The sequence below is a fragment of the Panthera pardus genome, unplaced genomic scaffold, assembly GCF_024362965.1.
Source record: "Panthera pardus isolate Hobbes unplaced genomic scaffold, ASM2436296v1 HiC_scaffold_25, whole genome shotgun sequence".
Lineage (NCBI taxonomy): Eukaryota > Metazoa > Chordata > Mammalia > Carnivora > Felidae > Panthera > Panthera pardus.
The window spans coordinates 54,661,618-54,676,035 of NW_026526821.1; the positions used below are offsets into that span (position 1 = coordinate 54,661,618).

General features: G+C 41.4%; 1 protein-coding gene across 2 annotated transcripts; it reads right to left on the reverse strand.

Annotated features, from left to right (window-relative positions):
- Positions 1-1,314: 1,314 nt before the first annotated feature.
- On the reverse strand, positions 1,315-14,383 carry CUNH2orf49 (chromosome unknown C2orf49 homolog). 2 transcript variants are annotated; one of them, XM_019428496.2, is made up of 5 exons: positions 14,218-14,383; positions 11,578-11,744; positions 8,419-8,545; positions 8,170-8,292; positions 1,315-4,469 (listed from the first exon to the last, which is right to left on the reverse strand). In XM_019428496.2, the coding sequence occupies exons 1-5, from the start codon at positions 14,314-14,316 to the stop codon at positions 4,413-4,415; spliced, it is 573 nt and encodes a 190-aa protein (XP_019284041.1). In that variant the 5' UTR covers positions 14,317-14,383; the 3' UTR covers positions 1,315-4,412. The 2 variants fall into 2 exon arrangements, with proteins under 2 accessions (XP_019284041.1, XP_019284039.2); XM_019428494.2 differs by having other exon boundaries at positions 8,170-8,545; positions 14,218-14,374.
- Between the last annotated feature and the right edge of the window lie 35 nt (positions 14,384-14,418).

Sequence of the window (14,418 nt, forward strand, 5' to 3'; positions counted from 1 at the left end):
CAGAGCATGAATGGGGGAGGGTCACAGAGAGAAGGAGACACAGAATCCCAAATAGGCTCCAGGCTCTGAGCTGTCAGCACAGAGCCCGATGCGGGGCTCGAACCCACGAACCGTGAGATCGTGACCTGAGCCGAAGTCGGACGCTTAACTGACTGAGCCACCCAGGCGCCCCAAGAATATGTAGACATTTAAAATCTATCACGTGTACAATGCTTTTCCTGAAAGCTTTCCTTAACTGTCCCCTTAAAAATAATCTCTTTGGCGGGCACCTGGCTGGCTGCCCGTAGAGCACGCAACTCTCAATCTTGGAGTCGTGAGTCGGAGCCCCATGTTGGGTGGAGTTTACTTAAAATTAAAAGAGAATTTAAAAAATGTTTTTAAATTTCTTCAAAGAGGTCTTTCCTAACATACATTTCTTTCTTTTTTCTTTCTTTCTCTTTTTTTCCTTTTGAGAGAGCTAGATCACAAGCCGGGGAGGTGGCAGAGGGAGACAGAGAATCTTAAGCGGGCTCCACACACGGCTCGATCCCACAACCCTGTGATCATGACCGGAGTTGAAATCAAGAGTCAGATGCTCAAGTGTCTGAGCCACCCAGGCACCCCGCAACCACTATATTTAAAGCAGCTCTTTACCCTACATTCCCCATCTCTCACGATTTCATTTCTCGGTTTGATTTTCTTTCTGTCATTACGATCATCCATTATTTCATTGAGCAGGAACATAATTAACTCACACCTTTGTCCTTTCTGCCACAACACTATAGACAACCAGGTTTAACAGCTGGAAAAGCAGAGCACTTCAGTAAATAGCACTTTAGTAAAAACAAGGTAAATGAACATAAATTTGTCTCTTCTGTCCCCTCCCCAAAAATGACCTATTTTTTAAAATTCAAGGTAGATAAAGTAACCTGAGGTGTTTTTACAAGTCAGTTAATTTAGAGCTTCGGTTTCCAACATTAAGATGACCAGTTTAGAGATTTACTCTTTAAAGACCACCCCACACGCAAATAACCCTTTTGCCTGAACCTCTGGTTTGTTCCAGTTTGTTAAGAAAGCTTACACAGGATAAGGTCTGAGGGACTTGTTTCCATCTACCAAAGAATAGTGGCAGTCGGTGTGTCAGCCCCTGTGGCATCAGGCTCTCCTGAACGCCAGGCCACTGAAGCCCCCAGCTCTTCACGGTAGGGTCCCCAAGATGTGGCTGGACTATGGGGATCATGCCTGATCCCAGTCAATTCTGGTACAGAAGGTCGTACTATAAAGAATGACACTTTTCCACTGGATAGTCTGCTCAAATAAAAGGAGACCAAGTCATTACAGAATGTTTTTCCACTTTATTTTTTTATGAATGACAGACCTACTCAATAATTTTATTCAGTTTATTTAAATAAGGATAAGGCTACTTAAAAGACCTTTACATACAAAAATGTACATTACAAGGTTAAACTCTCTGTACTGAATTACAAAACCTGCACAAGCATTTAATAAAAGAGCACGCTTAAAAACATTTTGACCATTTTGTAACCTCTTAAAATTACTGAAGTTCCACAGTAGTAAATAGAGGAAGCTCTTACACATGTATGATTTAAGCTACTGGCAGTTTTACTTAATGTAAGTTTTTAAAAGGTCATTGCTATTGAATGAGTCTCTAGACCAGTTTTAGAATCATCTCTCAGAAAACTAAGTCAACCAAAATATTATTTCAAATAATAATTACAATTCTGAGGAATTTTAATACTAGCAAAAATATTATGGCCTCATAGTGGTAGTTGAACCAACTTTCCAAAGTGTCTGGTAGCTGTCTAGATTAATAAAGCTATTTTGGTAAACTGTACTGCCTTTACGGCCACTGGGAAGCAATTTAGGGCCTTTGGTGCTGCAGGGGCTGGAGACTTCCAGAATTCACATGGCAGTCTATGATCCCTCAAATGTAAGAGGAACGGGGGTTATCCTATCTTCACTCCTCAATGAATGCGTAGGGCCAGGCATTATGACCTGCAAACCTAAGCCTGGTGCTTAGGGTCTGCAGAAAGGAGGATGGAGAATAGAAGCAAAGAAAGTTAAAATATGGGAAAGGAGAGTAAGAAAAAAGAAACCGAGAACAAAGAAGTAGGGGAAGAAAAGAGCAAGACCACCTGCCAGTGGCAGAAGTGGTCAAGTGCTCATAACTACACCTCAGAAGCCACTCACTGACTCGAATGCCATTCGTCTGCCTACCACCGCCCCCCCCCCCCCCAAAAAAAGCTGGCTCTGTTGAAACAGGAAATCGATAGTAACAATATTACAATGATCGTGAGCCAAGAGTATTCCAAAGTCGTTTGCCATTCAACTCAATTCCTTGTAAGCTTTAAAGCACACCAAAGCAACCCTTCAAAACCTAAGATTCCCGACACTTCTGCCTCAAAGTCCCATCATTCAGTAGGCTCCGTCATGTGGAGGAAGACATCTCAAGACTGTATGTAAACACCTTGAGAAGGCACAGCGCTCTGAGATGTCAGCATCAGGTAATACACAGTCCAGGGTTTCCCACTTCTCCACATTTCAAACTCAAAATAGCCCAATAATATGCTGCTATATGAGCATTGATTCTGAATGTTCATAATATAAACTTCAATTTGAAGCAACAATGTTACACAGTTCAGCTGTTATTACCAACCTACTCTGTAAGTTAAATATACAAATTAAAAATTAATTTTCTTGAGTAACTAAAAATAAGTTTCCACTGACTTAAAACTGTCAAATGGCTAACTCTCTCTTAACTAAGAGAGAATGCAGATGGGAGCAGCAGGGACAACTGAATACAAAAATCTGTCATTCTACTCTAAAATCTGCATTTTTAAAATCTCCCTTTACAGTTATGTAGAGGGTTACAGTTGTCCTTCAACAGTATTACATGCATCAGCCCCGCAGGTAACTATGTAGTTACTGATTTAGCACAACATGCAACACATCGTATGTACCAATTTTGTCTCGTATGTATAGATTTATCGACTGGATAAAGGCAGAATGGCTAAAAACCGTAGGGTTAAAGTTTTAGTACCATATGTACCTGCAAGGCTGAATGAATTTTTTGTAAGGCTATTTGAGAGCTGAACTAAAATACTTGCGTTAACAAATCAAAAGAGGAACGAGACTGCTGTCAAAAGTAAAGAAAAGGCAAACCCCAATTTGAAGATCGATCACATAAGGAAAAAAGTATAAAGTATCCTCTGCACTTGGTTAGAAATACAAGGCAAAACGTGGACATGAGAACTCACGGCTCTAAGGTATACCCTACTTTCCCACTGATTCCCACCGTACAAATGGGATGGTGACACCATTCCAACAGGAACACACAACTTCAGTGGATAACTTGTGCGTGTGACAGACAGTCCTGCGGGGAGCTGTCCCCGTCACCCCAGCAGGGAGCCCGTCCAGCTGGTACTCGTCTCCCATGCTGCCACTCTGGGGTGACTTGTGGCTTCAGTATCTTCTCGTCTTCTGCCTACTCCAGATGACGCTAAGCTTCCCTCTCACCGCTATCCTTCCCGGACTCTCTGAAGTTCTAGAATTCCATCCCCCTCTTCCTACTCTCTAAACCTTCTGCCATCGGGTGCCATCTTGAACATGACCACACCTGAAGGTTTTACAGTTGGCTTCTTTTTGAAAAGCTGCAGCACCTGGGAAGGAGCGATCCCTGCGCTCAGAGTGAGATCACAGACTGCTCACGAAAACAGCAGGTAGGGCTACTACACGGCCAGGACGTCTTAAAGGGCAGACCAGCTGTGAGAACGACCAGTCGGCTCCTAACAGACCAATCCTGTCGGGACTTCAAGGGAAGGAGCAACAGCAAGCACTGATTTACCTTTTGATTTTTATGGGGAAAGGCAATGTAAGCACTTGGAGAATAGCAGTTTCATCTGTATATTCTGAATAGTTTATCGGCAGCACTACAAATATGCTTTATTGGTGAACCTTGAGGAGTGTGGCAGTATTTACTAAAATGTTGGGATAAACTGTCAAATTCTTTTGCTAGGGAAAAGAAATAAAAATGGTGAACTTCCAGAAGATTTGAGCTTAAACAAAACCTCAAATTTCCCCAAAGACTAAAACAGGCTAATGAGAATAATTCTTAAAAGTCATCAGATGCTTTATACCAGACTTGCAGCTAATAATTGACTAGGATCGCTATAAATGACAAACACTAAGCCACTTGTTGAAAAAGAAATTCCTTCTAAATCAGGGAACAGAATGCAAAAATTAAAAAAAACAAAAAAGGAGGGAGGGAAAAGGAAAGACTTTTTTCAAACCTAATTTGAAACCTCTTTGGAAAATTCCACAATAATCAGGATCTCTGTAAATACTGTCAATATATGTGAACTTGCTTGAAAAACTACAGTTACAGTTATATTTACATTTTTGGAAACTTTCCTTCATGGCCATGTAACATGCTGTATCTTCCTCTTTGCTTCTGGGGGCTTCAGGTTATTCTGAAAAGACATGAACAGAAATCAGTATATACTTGCAGAAATGTCAGAGAATAACTTCAAATGAGCACTCTAAACCACCAAAGTGTACTACTAATCTATGCACAGTAGATCACTGCTGCCATCTGGTGGGAAAAGACTTTAGGAGCTTGGGGAAAAAAAGCAAGCCCCCGGCCACCCTTTTTTCTAGCTGTGGTTCTAACGTCTGCAAATTAGAATTGCCCACGGCACTTACAAACATGCCCAGACCGGGGCCTTATCCCACAACCAATTAAGTCAGAATCCACAGGAGGTGGCAGGAATGAAGCTCTGACGTCTGTCTGGGTTTTCAGGAAGCTCCTCCAGGTAATTCTAAGGTGCATTCAGAACTGAAAAGCACTGAAGGCTCCAGACCTGCTTCCTTCCTGCCTGCCCCATCGCCTTCCTCAAATTCACAATCCAAGATCTTAACACTCTTAAATTAAAAAAATAAATAAAACAAACCTCTGAAGGAGTAAAATTTTTGAGTAGAAAAATGCTTTCTAACAGACCGAAAGAAAAGATCCTCGAGGCTAAGTCTTTATTGTAATATTTGAGGTCTGGATTCTTCCTCCTACCTTTTCTCTTATTCTTCCCTCTCTTATCTGACACCCTCCTCCCACTTCCCACAGAAGTGACTGAAGTCCGTCAGTCTAGAGGCAGCCCGGTGTCAAAGGTGCATGCACTGAGGTGAGACAGACCTGAATTCCAACTGCAGCCTGGCCACTTAGTAACTCTGACACCCTGGACAACTTTATTTAAATTATCTGAGCTTCTATTTCCTCATCTGCGAGATGAGAAAAAGACCTGTGCTATGTCACAGGGTCACTGAAAGGATGAACTAACGTTAAGAAGCATGAGCTGGTCACACTCACAATAGTTTTCTTTTTTCAGGGTCTACTATTTTAGAATGTTGGAACTAGTCTGAGTCTTGATCCTTTGGACACACAATTCCAAGAGGATAATAAAGTCACCGTATACTACAGGAATACTACAGAGACTGAATGCCTGTGTCCCCTCAGAAGTCCCATTTTGAAACCTAACCCCCAAGGTGATAGTATGAAGAGGCATGGCCTTTAGGAGGTGCTTAAATAACAAGGAGGAGCTCTGATGAATGGGCCCTCATAAAAGAGACCTCAGAGAGCTTACTAGCCCCTTCCACCAGGTGAGAACACAGCGAAAAGCAGCCAGCTATGAACCAGGAAGTGGGCCCTCACCAGACACTGAACCTGTCAGCACCTTGATTCTGGACTTCCCAGCCTCTAGAACTATAAAAAATAAATGTTTGCTGTGTAAGCCACCCAATCAAAGTTGTTTTTTTGTCATACCAGCCTAAATAGACTAAGATAAGAAATAAAAGCTATAAAACTGGATATTTAAAAGTAAAATAATTTTCTGACAAGTCTAGGGAAGGATCAAATATACACACACACACACACAATCTCAACAATTAAACCCTAAGTAAACTCTAAATATATTGCCTATCTCTACCAAATTTGCCAGTATATGAAATCCAAGCATCTAAATGGTTAACTATAACACAGTCCAACACAGTAGATTCCCCTAAACTTCCTCTACCCTCCAAGGATAGGTAAATTTGAGAAGGGGAGGTAAGTGATAAATCCTAAACACTCTAGTGTGGTTTAAGATAAGTGCAAAACAGACAGACTAAAGGTCAAGCTCTAAAATGCTACTTAATAAATATGTGACCCTGGGCAAATTGCTTAACATTCTGAACTTTGCTAACAAAGGAATATTTTCCTCTTTTAGTTCCAAGATAAAGGATCTAAATGAGAAAACGCTAGGAAAAGTGCCTAAGACACTCTCTTTACACATTTTAAGCAGAAAGAAATCGAGTGTACACAGACTTCAAGCTGTATTACAAAGCTGTAATCAAGACAGTATGGTACTGGCATAAGAACACACTCAGATCAATGGAACAGAACAGAGAACCCAGAAATGGACCCACAAACGTATGGCCAACTAATCTTTGACAAAGCAGGAAAGAGTATCCAATGGAATAAAGACAGTCTCTTCAGCAAGTGGTGCTGGGAGAACTGGACAGCGACATGCAGAAAAATCAACCTGGACCACTTTCTTACACCATACACAAAAATAAACTCAAAATGGATGAAAGGCCTGTGCAAGAGAGGAAGCCATCAAAATCCTTGAGGAGAAAGCAGGCAAAAACCTCTTTGACCTCGGCTGCAGCAACTTCTTACTCAACTTGTCCCCAGAGGCAAGGGAAACAAAAACAAAAAGGAACTATTGGGACCTCATCAAAATAAAAAGCTTCTGCACAGTGAAGGAAACAATCAGCAAAACTAAAAGGCAACCGACAGGATGGGAGAAGACATTTGCAACGACATATCAAACAAAGGATTAGTATCCAAAATCTATAAAGAACTTATCAAACTCAACACCCAAAAAACAAATAATCCAGTGAAGAAATGGGCAAAAGACATGAATAGGCACTTCTCCAAAGAAGACATCCAGACGGCCAACTGACACATGAAAGAATGCTCAACAGCACTCATCATCAGGGAAATACAAATCAAAACCACAATGAGATACCACCTTACACCTGTCAGAATGGCTAACATTAACAACTCAGGCAACAACAGGTGTTGGCGAGGATGCGGAGAAAGAGGATCTCTTTTGCGCCGTTGGTGGGAATGTGAACCGGTGCAGACAGTCTGGAAAATAGTATGGAGGTTCCTCAAAATATTAAAAATAGAACTACCCTAAGGGTCAGTAATTGTACTAGAAGGAATTGATCCATGGGATATAAAAATGCTGATTTGAAGGGGCACATGCACCCCCATGTTTATAGCAGCATTATCAACAAAAGCCAAATTATGGAAAGAGTCCAAATGTCCATCAACGGATGAGTGGATAAAGAAGATGTGGTGTGTATATGTGTGTGTGTGTGTGTGTGTATACACACATATATAGATACATGTGTGTATATACACATACACGCATGTATGTGTGTGTGCGTGTATATATATATACATATATATATAGATACATGTGTGTATATGCACACGCGCGCGCGCGCGCACACACACACACACACACACACACACACACAATGGAATATTACTCAGCAATCAAAAAGATTGAAATCTTGCCATTTGCAATGATGAGGATGGAACTAGAGGGTATTATGCTAAGCAAAATTAGAGAAAGACAGTATGACTTCACTTATATGAGGGCTTTTACATACAAAACAGATGAACATAAGGGAAGGGAAGCAAAAATAATATAAAAACAGGGAGGGGGACAAAACATAAGACTCTTAAATATGCAGAACAAACATAGGGTTACTGGAAGGGTTGTGGGAGGGGGGATGGGCTAAATGGGTAAGGGGCATTAAGGAATCTACTCCTGAAATCATTGTTGCACTATATGCTAACTAACTCAGATGTAGATTAAAAAATAAATTAAATAAATATAGAAAAAAAAAAGAGAAAGAAATCGAGTAGACTTTAAAAAATGTTAACTTATTATCATGGATTTTATACTTCCAGGATTCAAACACGAGAAAGGACATGTAAAAAGTAAGATCATTTAAGAGTTCAAGATCTGCTTGCGGCACTGCTCTCCCACCTCAGCTATGAGGCAGACTGCTCAAAGATTTCATTCACATCTCCCATGAGCCCAGAAACTTCTGCACACTTACCACGGCCTCCGCTTCTTCCTTAGGAGCAGCTCGCTTTAACTTCACTGGAGTAGTTCCAACAGGGGACAAAGGTGGGGACTTTGCAGGACCCAAAGGACTTTTCCTATGCGTTAAGTCATGGTTCTGTTTAGTGTCATTATTATTGTGTTCCGTTTTATTGTTCACAGGCAAATTGGAAGACAAAATTAGGGGTGAAACACTGGAAGACGAATTTGGTAATTTTCGAAAGGCATTACTGGTAAAGCTTGCCTGAGGGGGAGGCTTGAGTCGATCATTATCTCCATTCTCTGTCTTTTTCACTTTGATGCTTGTTCTGGTTGAACTTCCATCAAACACAATGAGGGGCCTTTTCCTTAACCCATCCACAGTGCCACTCCTGCAATCACAGAGATGTATTCACGGAAAACATAATTGGAACAGCAAACCCATTCGTTCACAGGAACTCAAAGCTAAAACAATGGCCAAAAAAACATTGCTAAGACTAATCTATTTTAAGTAGGACTACTGGGAATCAAATTTTCTATGTTCACCCTAAATGAAATGGTAATATTCTAGGGCTTTGACGTTTAAAGTATTTACTGACAAGAAACGTTAAGTTAGCTTTAATGTACACACAAGATACAAATATTTTGAAAACATCAGCTGACAAATTAACCCTAGGACTTAAAAACAAGATTCCTAAGTAACTAAAAAAAATTTTTTAAGTTTTAAAAATCACCCTCTAATTGAGAGAATTATCTTGACTATGTATCAATTATTACTTTAAAAAGGATAATAACCTAGAAAACTATAGCAAGACTACTACAGTAGCAGTCTACAAACAACGAGACAGAACATTCTGTTCTATTCATTAAAGATCTCTAAAGCCAAGGCATTTTCTAAACTGTAACTATAACATTTATAAAGTTTTAATGTTAAAATTCAGCAAGTCTTCACATTTAGCTTCTGAAAACCAAATTTCTACTCTGAATCACAAAGACAAATGATAAGAGCGTTCATTTGTCCATTATTCATGACACCTCGGGACACAACACATTTGTTCTTGGGGGGGGGGAAACAAAACCTTTTAATTAAACACGTAAGAATTTGAGCGGCCATTTATTAGGAAGAACACTTTAGTCTTACATCTCCAAGTGTGGTGCAGGGACCAGGGGCATTAAGCATCCTCTGGGGAGCCTGTTAAGAAATGCAGAATCTGGATGTGAGGGCGATCTGGTTGCGACATCTGTCACCCCATTGATCGCCAGGGTTGATTCGGCTGATCTGGCTGGCTAGGCGGGTGTCCCCTTCCTCCCTCACCGCTCCATGTACGTCCCTCCCAAAGCTGCGCGCTCGGTCGAAGAGGACGACCTTCCCCGATAGGAGGACCGTTCTTCGGTCAAGGGTATACGAGTAGCTGCGCTCCCCTGCTAGAACCTCCAAACAAGCTCTCAAGAAATGCAGAATCTGAGGCTTCAACCTGTACTGATTCAGAATCTGCATTTTAACCAGATCCTAGGTGATTCGCCAAACTCACCAATTCTCAGGTCACCACTGAACATAATTTGGTAGAAGGTAAAAAATAAGCTCACTATACACCCACTGTCACCACAGAAGGGAAACAGCGCGTCAGCTTGTGAGAGTTCAACCTAAGAGCCCAGAGGCCCGCTCCAGCTTGGGCACCGTGCTGTAGATCTGGTCCCAGCTCTGTGTGGTCTGGAGGACGTCACAGGAGCTCAGTCCGTCCACAAAAAAATTAATAAACAATTCAACAATACCTGATTGTCTCTTAGATGCTTCCAGCTTTAATGTTTTGATTCTAAAGTCAAATTGTGTTTTTTTTTTTTTTTTTTTTTTTTAAAGAGCCAAAGATGTCTTCCAAAAGGATACTGAGGGGTTAAAGGGATTTTTATATGAAGTATAACAGTATTGAAAGCTTTGCTTAGAACAGTGTGCCTGAATGTGCAGAGCAAGAAAATACTTTCTTATTAAGAATCAACAGAAGTAAATTGAAAATATATTTGGCCTAACCCAAAGATTTACAAAAGCTAACTCTAATAAGTAGCCTATCCCAGTATATAACCATCAAGCTAAAAGGATCCTCGATCTGAACTGAATGTGTTCCTGATCAAAAAGTGACTGTATTTTCCAAAAGACTAAGAGCATACATGTTACGTTCTTCAACGGTTTCCACACTTGGGGGAATAATCTCCTGGTCAATCATGAGTTTTTCTTCATAACTACAAATTAAAACCTCTATTCAACTCACCACTAGCATTTTCCCTCGCTCCCACCCTTCACTGCATCTTTTTCCACAATCACTGGTGTACTGCCTATACACACTACCTTACAAACAGAAACCTCCAAAAATAAGTTCAGTAGTTAATCAATAGCACCCACGTGGGATACGACAGACACAGGAAGAGAAATACACTCAGGGATGTTAGGACACCTTGTCCTCATTAAGCTATCACTGTTAAAGAAAGGTAGCCTTCTTTTAAAAAGGAAATTTATTTGCTGTGGTTTTATCAAGTATTTTCTGAAATTTAAAAACTGTAAATAGTGCCCCCGAAGCTACATGACAGTTCCTTCATTCCTGCATCATTCAAAGACCTTAACGTCTTAACTTGACTCTACCTTTTCTCCCATTTCAGCAAATCTTGTTGGCTCTACCTCCAAAATAAATCCAGACTCTGACCACATCTTACCAAATTCACTACCTCACTGAAAGTCACCACCATCTACTGCCTGGATCACAGTACAGTCTCCTGTTTGACTTCCCTATCTCCCTCCCCCCACCTTAAGTTACAGCCAGGGTGATGCTGTTGAAATGTACATCATACGGTGTCATCATTCTGCTCAGAATCTTCCAATGGCTCCTCATCTCAGAGCAAAGCCAAAGTTCTTACAACGACTTACACAGCTTTATGGGATCTTGCCAACAATTTCTGCTACTCCCCTCCAATAAACCTCTTTTCTCTACTCTCCCTCAGATTCTCTCCACACCAGCCTTGATAGCCTCTTTATTGTTCTTGGTCTATGATGGGCACACTCCTGACTCTTGTATTCTGTCTGGAATGCTAGCTTGCTCTCTACCTTGTAGGTTTCTCTGCTGCAATGTCTTTTCTCAGTGAGGTTGTTCTTGGCCACTTTACCTAAAATGGTAATCTCTCTCCCTGTTGTCCTTTTCTCCTTAGCATTTATCACTACGTAACATACCGTATATTTTATTTCACTTTCTAAATTCTGTTTCTCCCAATTAAAATACGAGCAGGGAATTCTGTCAGTTTTATTTGTGCTATAAGCACAGTGCCTGGTGCTCAATAAATAGTTGTTGAGCAAATGAATTTTTCTTACCTAAGTTTACCTGGAGAAAAAGAAGAAACACAACACTGTGAAGTCATATAAACCAGAACCACTGAAACGTACCTTTTAGTCTCATTTTTCGTCTCATGTTGCTCTCTTTTCTTTTCCATCATTTTCCCCCATCTATTCTTTGGCAAATCTCTCTGAGGCAACGGTATTGCATGCTGAACATAAAGATCAGTAAGATTGTCTTTGTTTATTCTTACATCATTTTCAACAGCTATGTTCTTCTGTGGAGAAGGAAACAAAAGTAATTTCAAAATAACATCCTTTGTTTTAACTACTACCTACATAACACGGTAGAACGTTTCTGTTTAAACAACAAATTTTATAATAATAAAATTTAGTAATTATATAATTTATAGTTTATTTATAATCATAAAATGTATCGTATAATATATAATCTTATTTATAATTTATAACCATAAAAATCAATATAATATACTCATAATTTAAATTTCCAATTATTATATATTTAATGTAATTACAAAATTTGTTATTTAAGTCAGAGATTGTTATCTAAGTCTTACACGGACTTACAGGTACTGCAAGTACACCGCAGTCCTATACAGTTCTCTAAGAAGTACTATTACTAAGAGATTCAGCTCTGCAAACATCAGGTTCAGCCGCATCTTAAAGACAATGGCCACACGTTCAGTGTGACAAGGACTGCAGCTCACATCTAGTCAGCCAGCATACCAGGCACGAAGACCATTTCCAGCAGCATCATCTTTTTTTTTTTTTTTTTTTTAACATTTATTTATTTTTGAGACAGAGAGAGACAGAGCATGAACAGGGGAGGGGCAGAGAGAGGGAGACACAGAATCCGAAGCAGGCTCCAGGCTCTGAGCTGTCAGCACAGAGCCCGACGCGGGGCTCGAACTCACGGGCCGTGAGAGCATGACCTGAGCCGAAGTCGGACGCCCAACCGACCAAGCCACCCAGGCGCCCCCCAGCAGCATCATCTTCATCTAGGATGTAAACTGAAAATGGGAGACTGCCTGGGGAAACCAGACAAAAGAATTCCAACAGTGATGACAATTTACTACCTGCTGTCAAAGGTCACCCAGAGTGTTACCATCACGATCAAAGTGTGGGCTGTATATTGTTTCCCATGTCTCCCTAATAATGCTTAAGTTGAAGTTAACCACCAAGATTTCAGATAGCCCTACAGATGGAAACTGCAGTCCCTTACTGATGACCATCATAACAGTGCATCATTACAACCTCCCTTTTACGTTTTCATCAGTCCTTTCTTTATTTTTATTACTTAAATTTTTTTTTCATGTTTATTTATTTGAGAGAGAGAGAGAGAGAGAGGCAGGCCCTACTTACTGAGCCACTCAGGTGCCCATCACCAGTCCTTTCGAGTAGCTTTCAGTCACTGTCCATCAACCTTGTCAATATTACCTCATTCTCCCTCATTTTCCAATTTGCTCTCAACATCACGGAAAACATATAGCATAAAGAGGAGTAGCTATGGATAGAGTTTGGATTTAGGAAGGAAAACGAAGATGGTAATGAGATCATGGACTCCTCAACTGCAATTCAGAAAAGCTTGGAAACATGTGCTCAGCTTAACTGGCAAAACAAGCCCAATCTTTGTGCTCTGATAAACTTATCCCACTTACTGTTTCCTTCCAAATTTAAAAGCACAAGTAGTACTTTTCTCTCTTATACTTGACCACCCTTTGTTATCAATTTTCACCCTCTATACACTTAGAGATACGGAAAAACCCTGGAGGGTCTCTTGGATAACATTCCTAGGGAATTCATAGGCACGTTAGTTTGGGACGCACTGCTCCAGGGTGGTGATTCTCAAACTGTGGTCCCTGGACAAGCAGCAAGAACTTGTTAAAAATGCCAATATTCAGGCCACACCCCGGACCTACTCAATCAGACACCCTGGGGATGGAGCCCAGCAATCTGTATTTTAATGAACCCTAGAGTGATTCTGATGTACCTAAAAAGTTTGAGAACTGCAGGTGAAAGGTAATTGATATCAATACATCTGCAGGGCACTTGAGGAAGTTAGAGAAAGAGTACTGAGGAGAAAACACAAGGAAAACTACAAAACAAGCTACTTGAAACCACAAGGAAACTTTCAGTAATTCTCTACCACTTTAAACCAAACTCATCACTTCTTTTGTCTTATCTTTTGTTGACTATCAGAGGCCACATTAGCTCGAAAAGAGGATATGCTACATTGAGGGCCAGGAGTCCCGGTTTCTCCTCCTGGCTGCACCACTTACCGGTGGTGCGACCTTAAATATGTCACTTCACCTCTCCGAGACTCAGTTTCATCTTTAAACGAGGTGACACTATGAAAAAAGGGCGATTTCTCCGATGCTTTCCAGCCCTGACAGTCTCTGATTACTACCCTTCATTGCTACTACGATTCTTCCCCAGGCCCTTGCTCACATCCAGGCCGCGGGGGTCGCCTAGGACTTCTGTGTCAGAGCCATCAAAGACCCCAAAAAAGAGAAGTCCTAATTCCCAGGAATCCCTGATAGTCTAAGGACGTCTCTTTCCCGGATAGGGGCGTGGGGAGACCTGGTCGGTCCGTGTGGAGTGGACGCTGACACAAACCAGGCGGGACAAGCGACGGCGGCGGGTGTGTCCGCTGCCACTCAGGATTACTTGGGGCCGGCTCAAGTCCGAACCTCTCTCCCAAACAGGCCCACCCGCCTCGGCGCGCCCGACCTGCTCCAGGGTGAGGAGAAGGAACTCCTGGGACAGCAGCTCCGGGTGCAGCAGCAGCTCCGAATCAGTGCAACTGCGACCGCCCACATCCCCCGCCATCGTCGTCGCCAGGAGACCCCGGCCGGCTACCCACAAGGCTCCGCGAAGGAAGCGTCCCGGAAGTGATGTAACGGGCGGGGCCTCGTTTGACGTCACTCTTAG